This window comes from Trichosurus vulpecula, chromosome 9, assembly GCF_011100635.1.
Source record: "Trichosurus vulpecula isolate mTriVul1 chromosome 9, mTriVul1.pri, whole genome shotgun sequence".
Lineage (NCBI taxonomy): Eukaryota > Metazoa > Chordata > Mammalia > Diprotodontia > Phalangeridae > Trichosurus > Trichosurus vulpecula.
In genome coordinates, this window is record NC_050581.1 from 43,720,962 (window position 1) to 43,740,839 (window position 19,878).

Consider the following 19,878-nt stretch of genomic DNA (forward strand, 5'->3'; position numbering starts at 1 on the left):
TTATTCCTTAATTCTTATCCAATTTTATCTTTTTATGTTGTACGTGTGTGGGAATTAGGCTTTTCTGCCACTCTTTACTCCGTTATCTTGACCCTAAATAAAATAATTTCTAGAGGGAGAGAGTGCTAAGTACTAAGTGGATCATGAAAGGCCTCATCTAGGAAGTTAGACCTATTCTATGCTTTGAAGAAAGGTAGGGATTCTCAATAGTCAATAAACATTTATTAAGAACCTACTATATGCTAGGCACTGGGCTAAGCACTGGATTCTACTGGTAGAGATGTGAAAGGATCACATTCTAGACATGGTAGACCCCTTGTGCCAAGGAATGGAGATAGTAGATGGAATATTGCATATAAGAAATATCTTGTAAACTAGTCTGACTGAGTAGAGAGTACATAAAGGGCAATAATATGAAATAATAGAAAAAGTAGGTGGAAGTCATATTATAAAATGCTTTAAATATCAGGCTGGGTTAATTTTATGATTTTAGCAATAAATAAATAATTTTTAAAAATAAGATACAACACCCATTCCTGTTTAAGAAACAAAACAGAACACTAGAAAGCATAAGGAATAATGTGACCTTCCCTTAATATGATAAGTAGTAAAACTAACAGTCACAATATTTGTAATGGGGATAAACTAGTTGCCTATTCAATAAGATTAGAGGCAAAACGAAGATGTTTTTCATCACCATTATTATTCAATATAGTGCTAGAATTGCTAGCTATAATGATAAGACAAGAAAAAGAAATTGAGGGAATCAGCATAGGCAAAGAGGAAATAAAATTATTGCTTTTTGAATACGACATTTTGGTTTCCTTACAGAGCCCTAGCGAATCAACTAAAACAATGAATAATTTCAACAAAGATACAGAACACAAAATAAGCCCATACACATCATCAGCATTTCTATATATTATCAACACATCATAAAGAGATAGAAAGAGATAGAAAAATAGAAATTTTACTTAAAATAACTACAGAAAACATAAAATACTTGGAAGTCTACCTGCTAAGACATACACAGGAACTATGTGGAACATACATAGGAACAATTACAAAGAAGCCTATAAAAATAAAGACATCTAAATAATCAGAGAAATGTTAATTTCTCCTGGGTAGGACAAGCACATATAATAAAATAACAATACTACCTATATTAGTTTATTTATTAAGTGCCGTATAAATCAAACTACCAAAGGATTAATTTGTAGATATAGAAAAAGTAATAAAAATTAATCTGGAAGAATAAAAGGTAAAGAATATCAAGGGAATTAATTAGAAAAAATGGAAAAGAGGGTGGCCTAATAGTACCTCAATAGTGCCTCAAACTATACTACAAAACAGTAATCATCAAAAAAATTTGGTACTGGGAAAGAAATTGAGAGTCTAATCAGTGCAACAGAATAGATTCGTAATATATAGAGTCAAAGAAGCACAATAGTCTAGCATTTGATAAACCCAAAGATCCCATGAGGAATAACTAAAAATTGTTGGGAAAAGTCAAAGACAGTCTGGAAGTAACTAGGTATAGACTAATATTTTACATCATATATCACAATAATCTCTAAATGAATATATCCTAGATATAAAATATATATAAAGGATGGTATCACAAACACATTTGAGGAGCAAAGAAATTACCTGTCCAGAAAAGTATGTGATCAAAAAAGAGATATAGATCATAGAAGGCAAAATGGACAATTTCGGTTACATAAAATTAAAACTTTTTTTTTTGTAGAAAGTTGATGCAACAAGAATCAGAAGAGAAGAGAAATAGAGAAGTCTTCAAAACAAGTTTCCCTGATAAAAGTCTCTTTTCTAAGATATAAGAAATGAATTCAAATTTATAAGAATAATATCTAGTCCTTAAGTGATAAATGGTCAAAGAATATAAACAGGCAATTTCAGAGGAAGAAATCCAAACTATTGATAACCATATAAAAATGTTCTAAATCATTAATAATTAGAGAAATGAAAATTAAAATAACTCAGGTTCTATCTCACATCCATCAGATTGGCAAATTTAAAAAAAATTTTTTTTTTAATTTTTAGTTTACAACACTCAGTTCCACAGGTTTTTGAGTTCCAAATTTTTTCCCCTCCCTCCCTTCCTCCTTCCCCCCAAGACGGCATGGAATCCGATATATGTTCTACATATACCTTTGCATTAAACATATTTACACAATAGTCAAGTCATAAAGAAGAACCATGATCAATGGAGTGAATCATGAGCAAGAAGAAACAAAACCAAAAAAAAAAAAAGACATAGGAAAAAAAAAGAGAAAGCAGATAGTTTCCTTCAATCTGCATTCATATTCTATAGTTCTTTATCTGGATGTAGGTAGTTCTTTCCATCATGAGAGCTTTGGGGCTGACTTTGAACCTTGCATTGATGAGGAGTCAAGTCCATCAAAGTTAGTCCTTACAGATACTATGTGTCTGTAATCGTGTATAATGATCTCTCCTGGTTCTGTGCCGCTCCCTCAGCATCAGTTCATACAGGTCATTCAAGGTTATAATGAAGTCCTTCTGCTCTTCCTTTCTTATAGCAAAAAGCACAATAGTATTCCATTACATTCATATACCATAATTTGTTTAGCCATTCCCCAATTGATGGGTTTCTTCTTGATTTCCAGTTCTTTGCCAACACAAAAAGAGCTGCTATAAATATTTTTGTACACATGGGTCCCTTTCCCACTTGTATGATCTCTTTGGGATGTACCCCTAGAAGTGGTACTGCTGGGTCAAAGGGTATGCACATTTTTATAGCCCTTTGGGCATAGTTCCAAATTGTTCTCCAGAATGGCTGGATCAGTTCACAACTCTACCAACAATGTAACAATGTTCCAATTTCCCCACATCCTCTCCAGCATTTATCATTTTCCTATTTTGTCATGTTAGCCACAGATTGGCAAATTTAAGAAAAAAGAAAAATTACAAATGCTGGAGGGAGTGAGAAAACAGGCACATTAAAACACTGTTGGTAGGGCTGTGAACTGGCTTAGCCAATCTGGAAAGAAATTTGGAACTATGCCCAAAGAGATATTAGACCTTGTGTAACTGCTGACCCAGAGATACCACTATTAGGTACATAGCCCCGAAAAGCTTAAAGAAAGGGAAAGGGGACCCATATGTACTAAAATATTTATAGCGTTTTTGTGTGTGTGATGGCAAAATTGGAAACTGAAGAGGTGCTTATCAAATGGGAAATGGCTGAAGTTACGATATGTGAATGTGATGGACTACTTACTTTTGTGCTGTAAGAAATGATGAATGGGATGGTTTCATACAAACCTGGGAAGACTTGTATGAACTGATGGAAAGTGAAGTGATCAGAACCAGGAGAACAATTTACATAATAATATTGTAAAGATTATCAACTTTGAGAGTCTTAGTAAATCTGATCAACTCAACAAATAACCACTATTCCAAAGGACTCTTGATGAAACAGGCTATTCACTTGATAAAGGGGTGATGAATTCAGTGCTGATGGAAGAATGTTTCTTATGGACAAGGCCAATGCAGGTATCTGTTTTGCTTAACATACTTTACACGTATGTAGCCTGAGTTCCACCCCACCTCCCAAATTCTCAATAAGGGGATGGAAAGAGATGGGAGGGAGAAAAGGAAGATCTTTGTTGGAAAAAAAAATTCTATTAAAGAAAATCAGGTTAAGGAGTTTGTATTTTGTACTAGAGGTAAGAGAGAATCACTGATGACATTTGAATAGTAGGGTGACCTGATCAGCTCTGTATTTTAGGTTTACCAATTTTACAGCTGTGTGAAGGATGGATTAGTGAAGAGAGATTCTGGAAATCAGGAGACAAATCAGGACATGTTAGTCTTCATAAGAGGTGATGAGGGCCTGAACTAGCAACTGTAACTCATGTAATATAAATTTATCACCGTTAAAATGAGCATGTATATAGAGAACATTTAAATTATAAATTGCTGTATCAATGTAAGGTACTATTTTTTCTTACCATTCTTCCACCAGACCTGCTCTTATTCCCAAATTCCATGTAACTGGTTAAAGGCACCACCACTCACTGGTCACTCAGGATAATGTAATCTCATAGTTAGGAGGTTGTATAGCCCAATTACACATCATCAGGAATCACCTTCACACCATGCCCAAGAAACTATCATATGATCTCTTCAAGACCTCCCATGATGCGGAACATACTACATCCTGAAGAAAGTCTTTCTACTCATACGGCTCTAACGGTTTTTCTTATATCAAGTTGAGAACTGCTTCTTTGTAATTTTTACTTAACCTGTATTTTTTAGAATTTTGTTTATAGATTCCTCCCATTCATTTTCCCCTCTAAAAATTAAGGCATTTGCCTGCCATTATTCCCATGGCACCTCTCCTATATGTTCTTTATGATTACTATTCACATATCATCAAAAACGGCTTGTCAATCACATTGGCCATTTTTTTTCTATACACCAAGAGTTCATTTGAGTCTGGTTACTTGAACTTAAGGAAGGTATGTAACTTTTGGAGGAGTTTTAATTCCCCCTCTTCTTAATTACTTCTAATCTTTCCAAACTGAAGATTATTTTCTTTAATACATAAAATAGAAGCAAAATAAGAGTTGAGCGGCTTTTTTTTTTTTTACAAGTTAAAGTTAAATTTAGAAGAGGAAGATGTTTTCGGTAATAACTATGATGTAAAAACAGGATATCAATAAGATGTATTTTTATATTTAAAAAATTTATATGTTATCTTCTCAGTTGGAATAGTAATAGCATTTTATTTTATAAATAACAAAATCAATGTCGAAAAATGTCACGCTATTTTATAGTGGACAGTGTTGCACTTAGATTTTTGGGGGGGGGTCTATGTTAAAAACACATTAACAAAAGGTAGCTTATGGAAACCTTGTGAGATTCAAAAAAGATGTTCATAATAACTGAGGGTCATAATAACTTTATTTCTGAAAATGCCATTTTCCACTGAAAATATTATAGTTTGGGTAGAACAAGACATGATGAATTATTTTTGCAAATGTTTAAGGATTATACTGTATTGAAGTATCCTAACATGTCATATGCATTCTGTTACATAAATAATTAAATTGATAAAGAAACATAACTTGAGGGTAAGACTCTATTGATGTCAGCTAGGTGGTTTAGTGGATAGAGTGCTGGGCCTGAAGTCAGGAAGATTCCTCTTCCTGAGATCAAATCTAATGTCAGCCATTCACTAGCTACATGACCCTGGGAAGTCATTCTTTGCCTTGGGTTTCCTCATCTGTATGTAAAATGAGCTAGAGATGGAAATGGCAAACCACTCCAGCATCTCCGCCAAATGGGGTCACAAAGAGTCAGACACAACTAAACAACTGAAACTTTATTTTATCTTTGTTTGGGTATGTTTTCATATAGCCACCTCTAAATTCAATGACTTCTTTGATTTTAAATGTTTTATGTTGATGTAACTTCTTAGAAACAAAGAAAGGCATCTCAGAGGCTCACTTTGAGATACAAAGTCAAATATCTTAATTGCCAAGGTTTATCTTTGGCTTCCTGCTTAAATTATCTGACAGATTCGGGCCTTATCCCAGATTTTTATTTCTAAGCCACAGATGCACAGGAACCAGTCGGGTATCACACCAATATTCTCTCTTTTTTGAAGACCCCACAAGACCCTAGGGGAGGGACTTAAACTCACTCCAGTGCTAGACCAATTAGGCTAGACAAGAAGGCAGACAAGTTAGCCTTCATGGAGAGGGGCATCCGTTGGAGGGGACAGGCTCTTTCTGCAATTTACAGCTGTTATTCATTCTCTTACATACTTGCCCACAAGTGTGGCTTTCATAACCTGCTAGTGATTGTATTTATTTTCCGTCACACAAATGAATGTCTATGAAGGGGAGAGGCCTTTTTGCTTTATAAGCCTACTATCACCGGCATTCAGAATCACGTTCCCTCTCTCTCAACATCCGCATTCAATCAGTCTCTGAAGGCTGATGGGGAATAAAGAAGTCTGGGGTCTAGCCCCTGCTCTGACACTGAACTTAGCTGGGTGACAGTAGCTTCTGCTTCCTCTTCTCTAAAATGAGGGTAATATCATTTGCACTACCTTCATCAGAGATGAGGCTTAGTGCTTTGTAAAGTGCTAAGCATTGTAAAAATGTAGGCTATAACTATTATCCTTACGTGTTTTCAATGCCTCTCCTATTTCCACAACAACCATCCTAGTTTAAGCTTGTAATAATAATGATAATAGCTTACATTTATGTGGCATTTTAAAGCTTACAAAGTGATTTACATATACGATTTCCTCTGATTCTCACAATGACCCTGTGAGGTAGGTAGTAGAAATATTACTATTCTTCCTTTTAAAGATGGAGAATTAGAATATTAGAGAATTTAAGTGGCTTGTTTCTGGTCATGGAACTATGAAATATAGAGCGGCAGTTTTCAAAATATAGTCTGTGGACCAATAAGAATACTAAGACATTACTTGCCCACTAAAATACTCCTCTATTTTCCAACTGCATATCTGTATGAGACTGGATTTTCTTCCTACTTCAACCAAAACAACATAACACAACAGACTGAATATAAAAACAGATACAGGAATCTAGCTGTCTTCTATGTGAAAGAGATTTACAAAAATATTTAAATCATTCTCATTTCTTTTGTTTAGAAAAGTTATTTTCATAAAAATACCTTAATGTTATTTAAAAGGAAGGAATAAAAATTTAAAATCATCAGTTTTTATTTTTTTTTAATTTTTTTTATTTTTAGTTTACAACACTTGGTTCTACATAATTTTGAGTTCCGTTTTTTATTTCTAATATGGCAAATGTAGATAGAAATAACCCATGTAAACAAAAGCTCTTAGTGATTCTTAATAATTTTTAAGAGTATAAAGGAGTCCTGAGATCAAATAAAACATAAAGGTTAGTTATTATTTTCAAAATACACCCAACATCAACACCCAACTCCGAAGTCATATCCTCTACCTCAATCAGAATATCATATTTACCACATACCACTAAACTACAATATATTGGAGTATCTATGTCAACTAATAAATTGCAAGCTCTTTGAGGGAAAGGACCTTGTCATGTATATATTTGTATTTTCCCAAATGCCAAGTATATTATATACATTTATATCCCTTTCTCACAGTCTTTTGGCACACAGTAGATGATTAATAAAATGCTTGCTGAATGAATGAGTGAACGAAACCTTTAAACTGAAGGTCTTCCTCTCCCTTATGTCCCTTAGGATTATCTGCACCCTCAAGTTCTACTTAATTCACCTGTTTGGGAAATAGCTTCTATAAATATACAGTTTCTGTTTCAAGAATGATTTACTCATCATATTTGCACTACCTTGGTCTTGTCTCTGAGCCACCACAAGGTAGATTGCTTAGAAATTTGAATTTAGTTGGTATTCAAATCCTTAGCCACCAAGCCTCTAGTCTGAAAGGGAAATCCCCCTTATGGAAAAACCTTAGAATACAATGCACTATTTGTCATTTAGCTGCCGTTGTTACTACATTTGCTAGGTGCAACTTGACAAGACTTTCTTATTTTCTTTTTATGGTTCTCTAGTTTTCGGGGATACTGATACAGATGGCTCAAAGGTGCTTCCAAAATGAATATTTTGACAATTTGCTGTACACTTGCAAACCCTGTCACCTTCGATGTTCCAACACACCTCCTTTGGTGTGTCAGAGTTATTGTTATGCAAGTAAGTAATGGAAGATTTCTCTTGCATTTATTTATTAGCTTGCTGTGCAGGTTCTGTATTTGTTCCAAGTGAAATATATAAGGAAGACAGAGACATTTTCTAAATAATACATGATAATGACAGATTGCAATGATTAAAACATTGACAGAAATTATTCAAAACAGAACTGAATGCATTTACTCAATCTTATCAGCATAACGTAGTTTATCAGTTATTTAAACAGAGGGTTATTTAGGTTACAGAAAGTCAATACTGATCAAGAAGAGAAATTTGACAAATTGTTATATTTAAGTGGTGTTTGTATTTTGTCTTGTCTTCGTTATATCTGCCATTGTCCCTCGATAAAGGTACTACCAGTTCCTTGAAAATCACAGATGTCAATCTTTGGATCTGCGTAGGTGTGGGAATAATTTCATCTTTGACAATTTTCTTGCTAATACTTATCCTGAAGAAAATGAGACCTGAGAGATCAAGGGATGAATTGGAAAATGCAGGTACAAAGTGTGATGAATTTGATTTTAAATCTTTGAAATCTATCTTCATGAGACGGCAGTTGTAACTTTCAGTTTTTTCTTATTTGTGTGTGTGTGTAACTTTTAATATCTAAGTCACAAATCTTTTGAGTGCATTGGTGAATGAGTGAATTAGTTCAAATTCTGCAGATCAACATTCATTTCTACTGTATTCATTATGATGTTGATCACACCCATGCCTTCCCCCCAAATCTTTCCATAAGGTATGTCCATCAAAGAACGTAAGTATTTTTCAGGAAACATGGGCATCTTTGGCAAAAGTTGACAGTTTGATTAATGCTAAGAGAAATTGCCAGCTCTACCCCTCACTTTCAGGAAAAATTTATCTGGCTGCATCCATGCACGTATTTTTAATATAAATTTGAGTGATTTGCTTGCATGAAAGCACTTAAATCTTCATTGAGGAAGAATGTTCAAGTCAATTCTTTTAGGCATCAGGCCTCTTTGGTCTAAGGTTTTCTAGTGAAGGACTGGCAATAGAGTATTCAGTGTCTCATTTAAGAAGTCTTTATGAAAGAAATATTAATGCTTAGCTTTCCATACCCACTCTGTCCGTGACCTTATCCCTAAACATGTCAGTTTCCCAACTTTTCTATTTAGTGCCTAATTTGTAAAAATATTTATCTATTTATTTATAATAGAACTAGGGAAGTGAGACATCTGTTTTACTTACTTCTTTTACTTTCATTGCCCAGAGATCTTTTGGACAGGTGGGGAATAATGTTTTATAAGATTGGTTTTTAAAAAAATTTTAATTACTCCAGGGGAATGTCATGGAAAATATTAAGACTTTTCTTTACATATGTATAATATAAACACAATGAAGACTTTCTTTCATTACATTGTCAATTCAGATTCCTTGAAGCAAATCCATTAACTTAAAAAAAAATGTAGACCAAATGAATATTGGCTCGTCTCTAGTTCCAAATTTTGAAGTCACCTATAGGCCACTCATGACATTGTGTAATGTATGGTTACAGAGGATTCTGTCCTTGTTAAGAGCTTAAGGCCTACTGTGTAAAGACCACTTTGTGGAAAGATGTGCTTCTCAGTGATATCACAGCCTCAGTGTTAAAGCCTATGACCTTTTATACTTAGATTCAAGTTAAGACTTTTAGAGCAACAGATAGATAATGCTATACTTATTTATGTCTTTGCAGAGCCAAAAGCTGAGCTACAGGAGATTGCTAAAGTTGATCTTGATAGGAGTGAAAATGATGAAGCTGGAATTCTCCCTAGAAACAATACAACTATGACATACATAGTTGAAGAATTCAAGTGTAAAGACCATAATTTAGGCTCAGATATATCCTTCCCACTCCCAGCCATGGAAGAAGGAGCAACTGTTCTTGTCACCACAAAAACAAATGAATTTTCCAAGAATTCACCAGGTTCCATGAATGATACTTTCATGGGGATATGGAAATCTATTTTCACAACATAATGACCTAGTTTGACTAGGATAGTGCCATTTGCAAAGTTTATGTCAGTGAACAGAGTGATGCATCTCATCCCTTTATAATAGTTACTGTCATCTGTCATCAACATAACTCTAATGTTTTTTCATTTTAGAATCTCTTTCTTGATTTATTTCTTGACCTTTCGGTTGGGAACCAATTATAAAAAGCTCCTCCATTTCATTATTGTATTCTCTATTCACTAAGAAAAAGGAGTGATGTATCAGTCTCAAAGTTGCTTATTTTTATATTTGTGTATTTACTCAATATTCATTTACATAGTAGACAAACTGACCATCTCAGGCCATGTTTAAAGTTTTATTCATTGCTAAAGGAAATGAGGGAGTCAAAAAATAGGAAATGCCTAAGGTTAATTACATTAAAAGAAGATAGAATTTTTTTAAAAAAGCTTTCAGTGAACTCTCTCTTTAGATGGAGAGTTCATATACACATTAACAAGGCAAAATGAAAATAAATGAAAATTAATAAACTGCAACACATATACAGAGGTTCAAGGGACTATAAGAATTATGGCAGCCAGGTTAAGATTGGGATTTTTGTTTGAGGTTTAGGATGTAGGAATCCTCTTTCATCCATTTACAGATCCCTTCATTTAGGAAGGCAGCTTTATCATACAATGGGAAGATGAAATCCTTCTCATATGGTAGCAAATGTTTTATCCCACCTTTCTGTTGTCTGCAATGAAGCAGAAATTGTCCACTGTGGTAATTCAACATATTTTCAAATTAATTGCGAAAGTGTGCTGGCCAAGGAATTATCTACTAAAGTGTTTCCCGACTCTTCCTCTCCCAGTGAATGCAGTGGTAACATCTTTTGTTCTTGCAATTCAAGTGAATTTTACCTGTCATGTAAATATGAATTATGTAGCCCCTTTTCTGTTTTTGTGTCTCTGAAAATATTAAATCACTTTGAGTTCTTCTTACATTGTAAGAGGTGCTTTTCATTCCCAGATGAATGTGCTATAACAAGTAAATTTGATATCATACTGGTTTTCCCCTGACAGTATCTTTGTAGTTGCTGGTAGGTGGACTGACCTGAAGGTAAAGAGGTATGCTACTAGAAAGAGGCTTTGGCTGGAATGAAGATTGGCTTGCTGATGGAGATCAATGGGTTGTTATATGTTTTGGGGACTTTTTGATCTATGGCTTTCAAACTTTTCAAGATCACACACAATAGGGAAAAAAATTCAACAACTTCAACCACTCCTGATTAATTACTTATGTAAAAGCAATAGCACTGGAACAAATGGAAAAAATAGCATTGCTTTTTATTAGATGACAATAATGTGCTCTGAAAAAGTGAACAATTGACAGAAATATAAGTTTAAATATTACTAATGACCGGTTTGTGGATTTCTTGGTAGCCTTTTACAGACCTTGTTGAAGATAAGAGAGAGGATTAGAAGATAGGGGGTGTCTGGCTGACTTCTCACATTGAGCCTCTTATACTGGCCATACTGCCAAAGTGGTTACCTCAGGTCACCTCTGGCACTCACATCTATAAGCTCAGGAATTTTATCAGCCTATCCAGACTGTGATGAGCTGTTTCTTCATTAAGTAAACTCAAAAGAGAATGAGTTATAAGCCAAAATAACAACTGATTATTTTTATAGGGCATAGATCTTTTCAAGTATTAGGGAACTGATTATTAGCTAGAATGCTGCTTGGTAAATATGGAATCTAAGTGAAAGTCCTGCATTGGATTTAAAGGATATGCATTTATATGTATACACATGTATATGTATGTACATGTTTATCTCTGCAAGGGACCTCAAAGTCCATCTAGTTCAACATGCCATATTATAGATGTAATATTCCTGCTAGGGTTACTTCTAAACTTGCACTCAAAGGTTAAGTATCTCTAGGGGATAGGTATCTTGGGTTCATGGTATTCTGTGTTTCTGCATTCCTACAATTATAGTTAACAAGTCCCCACTGGTGAGGTTACCTCTAACTCTCAGCCACTAGACACAATTAACTCAAAGCAAAGACATTTATTAAGATGGCATCATTCATTTAGGAGCTTAACACCTTGTCTTTGCTAATTGCCACATATTTTCTGTGATAACTTCGCTAGGCTGGGTAGAAAATCATTGATCAGGACCAGATGGCCCCCATTATACAAATGCAGAAATTAAATGTTAGAGAGGTTAAGTAACTTACCCAAGGTCACATAGGTAGTAAGCATCAGGTAGTATGGTTTGGAGTCCTCTGCCATTGTCTTCAGGAATAATTCACCCAAGATATTGTTTCACTATGGACAGAGTACACCTTTCTTTGAGCAGATATTTGTATCTATCAGATACGGTATTTCTCTCTCATGGAGAATAGTGGATACACACTAGCGATTCAATTTAATAAACATTCATTAAGAACTTGCTATATATATACTAGTGTGGATACAAAGATATAAGTCTCTGTCATTAAGGACCTTATGTTCTCCTGAGTGGTGGCACAGGAACCTGACACGTACACAGATAAGAATGATACAAGACAGGGTGTGATAAGGACAAGGGAGGGCTCCAAAGTGCTCTTCAAAAGTTTGAGGAAGGGGAAAACACTGTCATTATATCCAAAGAATATTTCCTAATTCTTTGTTTGTTGAGAATAGGTCCTGACTGATGTGATTAATAAAGAAGTATTCTAATGCCACAGGGCTAGAAGAAACAAAGCAACTAGAAAATACAAGTGCTACCAGCTCCTTGGAGGAGTTTGCACATGGAGAAAAAAGTTTAAAATGTACCAACACAGATAGGGAGATAACAACACATGAATCTGAGAGGTTACAATTTAGGGAACCAGGTAGGTTTGGTGTGAAGAAAAGTAATATTGAGTGGGAATATCTCAAAACTATTAAACAACGAGTGAAATGGAATATTAACAACTGCTATTTATAGTAATTTTTTTCTCCATGGAGCTTTACCTGTCTCAGTACTCAACCTTTTTCTTGGATGATAAGGCTGAATCTTCAGATGAATAATGGAAAAATAACTGTCATTATCATCAGAAAATATTTAAGTGCCTGACTGTACATGACACCATGTTAGGCGATGGTCTTTCCCTCTGGGAGCTTAAAATCTAGCATAAAAACAGCATAATAAAGTATGAGGTTTTTTCCATTAGTCTGGGGATTCTCAACCTTTTCTGGTGATGGATCTCTTTGGATACAGTGAAACTTATGGATCTCTTTTCAGAATGATGTTTTAAAATGCATAATAAAATGTTGTATCACAAACTAAACTGATTATTTTTGAAATAAGGATGGAATCGTTTTCCTAAACAAGTTCATTGACCTCCTACAGTAGACTAATGTATATTAGTTTTCATGGAAAATTTATAATGAAGTCTATACTTAAACAGAATAAAACAGAACGGGGGTTCTTAACGTGGGGATCAATGAATGCCAAGGATCCATGGTGAGATTTCAGGGAATCTATAAACTCAGATGGGAAAAATCCTATCTTTATTTTACTAACTTCTAGCTGAAATCCAGCATTTCCTTCAATTATGCATGTAGGAAACAAACATTCTGAGAAGGGATTCATTATCAAAGGGGTCCATGATACACAAATACAGTATTGTAATTCAATTCGATATAACAAATATTTATTAAATACCTTCTTCAGTACAAAGCAGGATATAAATGCCCTCACCATGTGCTGAGGATTCACAAACTTGAGAGGTTATATCTGATTGGAGAATTACGGTTGGCTTCATGAAGGAAGTGATGTTTAAATTGAGCCTTTAACTATGAGTAGCACTCCAATCAGCAGAAATTTAATGGTAGAGGCACAGGGAATAGCATGAACAAAAATACACTTGCAGGAAAGTACAGGGCATATTTGGAAAACAGATGGGAATCCAGTTTGGATGAAGCACAAAGTATATGTAAACAAGTAGTGTGAGAAAAGTTGAGAGATATAGATTGTGGGGGGGATTGTGAATGCTCATTGACCAGGCTGATTTTATTTTATGCCACTGAATTTTTGGGGCATGGAATCACAGAACCTAAGAGCAGTAAGCAGGGGTGTGCTGATAAAGGTTTAACAACCAATTCTCTAGGCAAAAAAAATATGCACAATGTAAGCTTAATTTTACTCTATTATTAACATTACCCATAACTCTAGAAATCAACAAAACAATAAATCAAGCCTTGATTTGCAGCATCTACTTTGGGACAGCTCTAATTGTTATGAAGTTTTTCTATACATCAAGATAAATCCATCTCTCTGGAATTTCTAGTCATTTTTCTTTACTGTGTCCTTAAGACTGAGCCAAAGAAATCTAATTTCTGTTCTATACAATAGTCTCTCAAATACATGAAAATTGTTATCAAGTTCTCTTAAGTTTTTCTGCTTCAGGCTAACATTCCTATTTCTTCTATTGGTTCATCATATGACAATTATCGGGTCCTCTCGCCATTTTGGTTGCCCTCTTCCAGGTTCTCTCCATCCATTTTTGCATCACTGCTAAAATGTGGTACACTGAATTAAACTCAGTATTCCAGATATGGCTCAATCAGGGCAGGAACTCCTAATTCCTTTATTGTAGACACTAGGCCTCTCCATTCATTACAGGATAAAATTACCTTTTTTTGGTTTCTATGTGACACTTGACTCATATTGAGCTGACAATCGAACTTACAGATTTCAGATCTCTTTTCAGATGAAGTATCCACATTTCCTGCACCTTGTATTTGTGAAGTTATAGTTTCAAATCTAGTGTAAAACTTTACATTACATTTATTTTCTTTCTATTAGATACAGCCTACTGCTAAGATCCTTTTGGATCTTGGCTTTGTCATCGGACATTTTAGCTTTATTTCATCTTTGGATTCAACAAACATATATATCTTGTATAAATCCATCTGAGTCACTGACCAAGACATTGAATAAAAGAGAACCAAGGAGAGACTCTGATCTGGGATGCTCCATTAGAAACACTGTGCCATTATTAGCTAATTGGGTGGTCGGGTATGACCACATTAATAAATTCCCAGTTCTCTTAATTTCTACTTTTATCTAGCTCAGTGGGAACCACTGGGGATTTGTGATGTTGGTCTAATTGGTTTACACCAAAAGTTCTTTAATGGTGCCTTAAGCACTAAATTACTAATATATTTTCCTTTGTGACAACAAGCACATACATGTTTGAAGCATTATAGTTTGTAAGTTTCTTTTATTTCAAAAGCATCATGATCATGCAAACAATGATTTTGTTGTTTCTGCAGTGATTATATCAGATTCTGATCACTTCTGACCAAGCTCAGTATGTTCTTGCATTTTTCAACCTGTTATCAAATTGTTTCCAAATTGCTGTAAGGGTTTGACATTTTGAATGCAAGCCAATTCCCAAAGGATGGTTAATTATCTACAAGCCTTCTGTACCCTGTACTAGATTAGCTTCCTTATTCCTGTTACTCTGTAATCATATCTCATCAGCTGTGTAATCATGTGATCAAGATGTTATGAACATTTGAATTCTTACAGTACAAATGTCAGGCCATTTGAAAATTGCTGGGCAGGTACATTTCAAATCATCTTGAAACCATTACAGATCATCACACTCTATAGAAACATGCCTTATAGGAGTAAAGCTTTTTTCTGATTTAAACTTATCCTCTTCTTATGTTACCATTCTTCTCTCTGGTGGATTTTCAAATTAACTGGTAGGCAGCAGCTGTCATTAATTTTTGTTAATTGGTTAGGTGGCTAAAAATGAAAAATTCACTTCTATCTCTTAGCAAGACAGCTTATAAAACTCTCCTACCATTTTTCACTACATGTTTGTGTCAATATTTTAACTTACTCTTGTTTCAAATTAGAATAAACTCAAAATGGAACCAGATTTAAGATTATGTTTGTCCGGGGCTGAGTCAAATACTGTAAAACTTTGTTCAAATAAAAAGTCCAACATTGAATTAAGTTTATGCATGATTATTATATTATATTGTTATACTACAGGGTGTTGCTAAAGTCTGGACACAAAGGCAAAAATGCATATTTTCAAGAAATGAAATGAATGAAATTTTCAACAACATTTTATTTGATTGGAATATTAACAAATAACATTTTCAATATGATTTCTATCATTTGTAATGCAAAGGTTGATGTGCTTTGCAAGATTCACATGGACTCAATGCAATTAACTCCACATTGCCATCAATTTTAGTACATTCTTTATGCGTTCAATCAAGTGTGTTGCATCTGTGATTTTCATTGAGTACACCTTCTCCTTCTCCTTTAGCACACCCCAGAAAAGAAGTCGCTGAACAACAGAATCTCCAGTGAAATGGTTAATGAGATCTTAATGAGATTTCCTATGTGTCCAGACTTTAGGGACACCCTGTGTATTGTTGTTTTCTTTTCTTCTTCTTCTTTTTTTTTGGGGGGGGGGGCAGGGCAATTGGGGTTAAATGACTTGCCCAAGGTCACACAGCTAGTACACGTGTCAAGTGTCTGAGGCTGGATTTGAACTCAGGTCCTCCTGACTCCAAGGCCAGTGCTCTACTCACTGTACCACCTAGCTGCCCCCACCCTGTATATTGTTATATATCTTCTAAGTTGTAACTTATTTTTGTAAAAAATGTAATTTATAATAAATAAAATTTGAAAAATAAACTTACTATAAAGTCTTGCAGATAATTGGAAGTATATGAAGTCTTGTTGGAATATTTTAAATTTTTTTATTTTAAATTCTTACAGAATGTTCTACATAAAATATTAACAAATATTATGTACTTTTCTAATTTAATATTTATAAATTTCATAATTATAGGTAGAATAAAATTCATATTTTATAGTTACAATTATATAAAATTTATTTTGGAGCTTTTAGGGGCAAAAGTTATCATTGTAATTATTCTAAGTACTTAGTGGAAATATAAAGGAATAAGTAGCATATTAAATCACCTTAGCAGTCACAACACATTTTTTGTTGTTATTGAAAGGGGATTATAGAGCAAAAAATGTTGGGAGCAACTGACTTGTATGACATCTTTCTTCCTTGTACAAAAGGTTATTTGGAGAAACTTGTCCATATTTTGGTGAAAGCAAGAAAATTACATGATCAGAGCTATGTTTCAGGAAGGTTATTCTGGAAGTGGCATGGAGAATATATTAGAACCTATTCTTTAAATACATAGTAAAAATTGGAAATGTGAGATACCAGACTTGGGGAGCCTGATTAAAAGGCTACTACAACTATTTCTTTGCCACAAAAACCCCAAATGGGGTCTCGGAGAGTCAGACACAATTGAAATGACACAACTACAACAGGGAACAAATTTGGGAGATTGTCACTGCAGCATTAGAACTGAAAAGTCTCTTCAACTGACTGAATATAGGAGGCAAAGATGGAGGGAATCAAAGATGACTCATGTTTTGGGCCTGGGTGATTGGGAGACTAGTGATATCATTAACAGTTTTTGTCAGCAGGAGTTAATTTTGGGGGAGAGTCTATACGAGGAGATAAGAAGGGTTCAGGATGGGACATAATGGGACACTTAAGTTCATTCAGGTAGAGATGTTCAACACACAACTGCAAATATAGAACTGAAACTCAGGAGAGAAATTACAGGTAGATATAGAGATTTATAACACCTGTGGAGAGGGGATAGTTAAATCTATATGAGGGGGATGACATTAGTTTGGGATTGGGGAAAAATAGGGAGAAGTACTAAAGACAAAATCTTTGTGAATATGCACATTAGGTGGGAGGAAGAAAAGCCCTCAGAAACAGAGGAGTGGATGGATAAGAAGAATCAGGAGTATTTCAGAAACCAAGGGAAAATATGGTATAAATACAATAGCTAGCATATGCTCCAAGTGAGAGGTATCTCTGGAGCATCTAACTGAAGCTGTCCAGCAAGGAGTTGAAAACACAGGCCTTGTGTACTAGTGAGAGAACTGGGTTGGAGATGTATTTTTGGAAGTCATTTGCATATAGGTGATAACCGCAGCAGGGTGAAATACCAACTGATAGACTATACAGAGATATGATAATAGGGTGAATCACAGAAGTATGCCCACTTCTTTGGGAAGAAAGAATAAAGATATGTTGAAAGAGACAGAAGAGGCAGTCTCACAGTTCTCACAGGAAAACTGTACATTATGATATATTCTTATATTGATATCAAGGGAGGAGAGACTCCAAAATGAAGGGTAGTTAAAAAAAATCACATTAAGAAAGATGAGAATTAAATTTTAAGGCCACGGGATCTGTTGAAAAGGAAGCCAATAGTGACCTATAAAGAAAGCAATTTCAATAGAGTGGTAGTCTTGGAAGCTAGATTTCATAGAATTGAGAAATGAGGTGAAGGGTGTATTGATAAATTTTTTTAGAAGTTTGGCAGTCAAGTAGTAGAAGTAGCAGAGTTAAAGAAAAAAATTTTTTTTTTAAGGCTAAGGGATGACTTGGCATGCACTTAGGCTAAAGGAAAGGGGCCAGTGGAGATTTGAGAAGTTTAAGAGAGAAAGAATTCAGCAAGCTTACAGAACTGATCAGATGGAAAAGAGTCAAAGGCAGGTGGAAGAAGTTAGCTTTGGTGAGGAGGAGAGTTAGCTCATCTTTCGAGACCTAACAGAGAAGAGAAGATAGATGAGGGCAGAGAGAGGTTTCAAAGATTGGAGCACATGGAAAATGTATTAAATACTCCATCAGGATTGAGGGGGATGAGGACTGAAAAAAGATTATTGGATTAATGATTACCAGGTTATTGGTTGGTAAACTTCAAGACGGTAGTTTCAGAATGGTCAAGTAGGAAGCCAAGGAGCTGAGGAGCCAGTGATAAAGAAGTCGAGAGTATAGACTATTCTTTTTAGGGATTTAGTAGTGAAGGGAAGGGGAAGTATAGGATGATAACTTGAAGGTATAAATGTCAGTTTTGGGACAGAAAAGCCGTGTGTGTGCGCGTGTGAGAGAGAGAGAGGGAAAAAGAGAGAGAGAGAGAGAGAGAGAGAGAGAGAGAGAGAGAGAGAGAGGAGAGAGAGAGAGAGAAACAGAGAGAGAGAGAGAGTGGGAGGATGAATATATTTGATAAAAAAAAGTCTCAGGAGAGAGGATGGAAGGGTTATCTTTTGACAAAAAGGAAGGACACTTAATTGATCCTGGGAGACAGAAAAAAAAAAGGGGGAAAATGTAGGGAGGAATGAAGCTGAATCAATACTTGTGTGATGTAATGTCAGTAAAGTAGGAAGCTGAGGTTATCTGTTGAGAGTGGAAGCTGAGTTACAGGCTAGAAAACATGGAAGAAGTTTTGGAAAAGCTGCTTGGGAAATGTGATAAGGAATTTAGAGTTAAGTTGTAACATCATAAAGGGTGTAGCTAAGGTCAAATAGCATGAATTTGTGATTTTTTTCCCACCAGTGCTTAGCACCCTGGGAGTGGAAATGGAATTGGAAGGGACTAAGTATTTACACAGTGCCTTCTATGTGCCAGGCACTGGGCTAAATGCTTTAAAATTATTATCTCATTTGAGCATCACAACAACCCTGCAAGATAGGTGCTATTATTTTCCTTATTTTATAGTGGAGGAAAGTAAGGCAAACGGAAGTCAAAAGACTTTCCCAGGGTCACACAACCTAGTAAGTATTTGATTTCAAATTTGAACTCAGGTCTTTCAAACTCCAGGCCCAGCATTCCATGGTATCAGATGCCTCTAATGCAGATAGGCTGGCAATAAGAAGTAAGACTGGTGGAAGGTCAAGTGATTTTTTTGGTCACTGTTACCACTAAAATGATATAGCATGGAGTCTAGGTTATGTAAGAAGGCCAGTGAAAGCAGAACAAGGGCAATAGTTTGGGAGAAGAGGGAGTGGTTGCAGGATGCTCAGCAAAGTGGAGGTTAGTAGTATATGCCAGTTGCTACTTTATGACCCTAACAACTGTTGGTGGTAACCTCTGCTGTATTTCTCACTTCCTCTTGTCTCTCTCTCACTTCCTCTTCTCTTTCTCTGTGTTTCATTAAATGGCAAAATACCATAGGCAAGCAGGAATATGATTGTGTTGACCTTTGAAGGCCTGTAGTTTAGGAACAGTGGGAAGAACGAGACGTCCCCATGGCTTGTTGTCGTCTTTTATACATCTTACAAACCTAGTTGTATCCTAAGGAACCATCTAGACTCCCTCCTGCTCTCCCTCCTC

The 19,878-nt window shown here is 35.2% G+C and overlaps 1 protein-coding gene across 1 annotated transcript; it reads left to right on the forward strand.

Moving 5' to 3' along the window:
- Positions 1–7,604: 7,604 nt before the first annotated feature.
- TNFRSF17 (TNF receptor superfamily member 17) lies at positions 7,605–9,702 on the forward strand. The gene is made up of 3 exons (XM_036737490.1): positions 7,605–7,725; positions 8,073–8,219; positions 9,419–9,702. The coding sequence occupies exons 1-3, from the start codon at positions 7,608–7,610 to the stop codon at positions 9,700–9,702; spliced, it is 549 nt and encodes a 182-aa protein (XP_036593385.1). The 5' UTR covers positions 7,605–7,607.
- Positions 9,703–19,878: the final 10,176 nt, after the last annotated feature.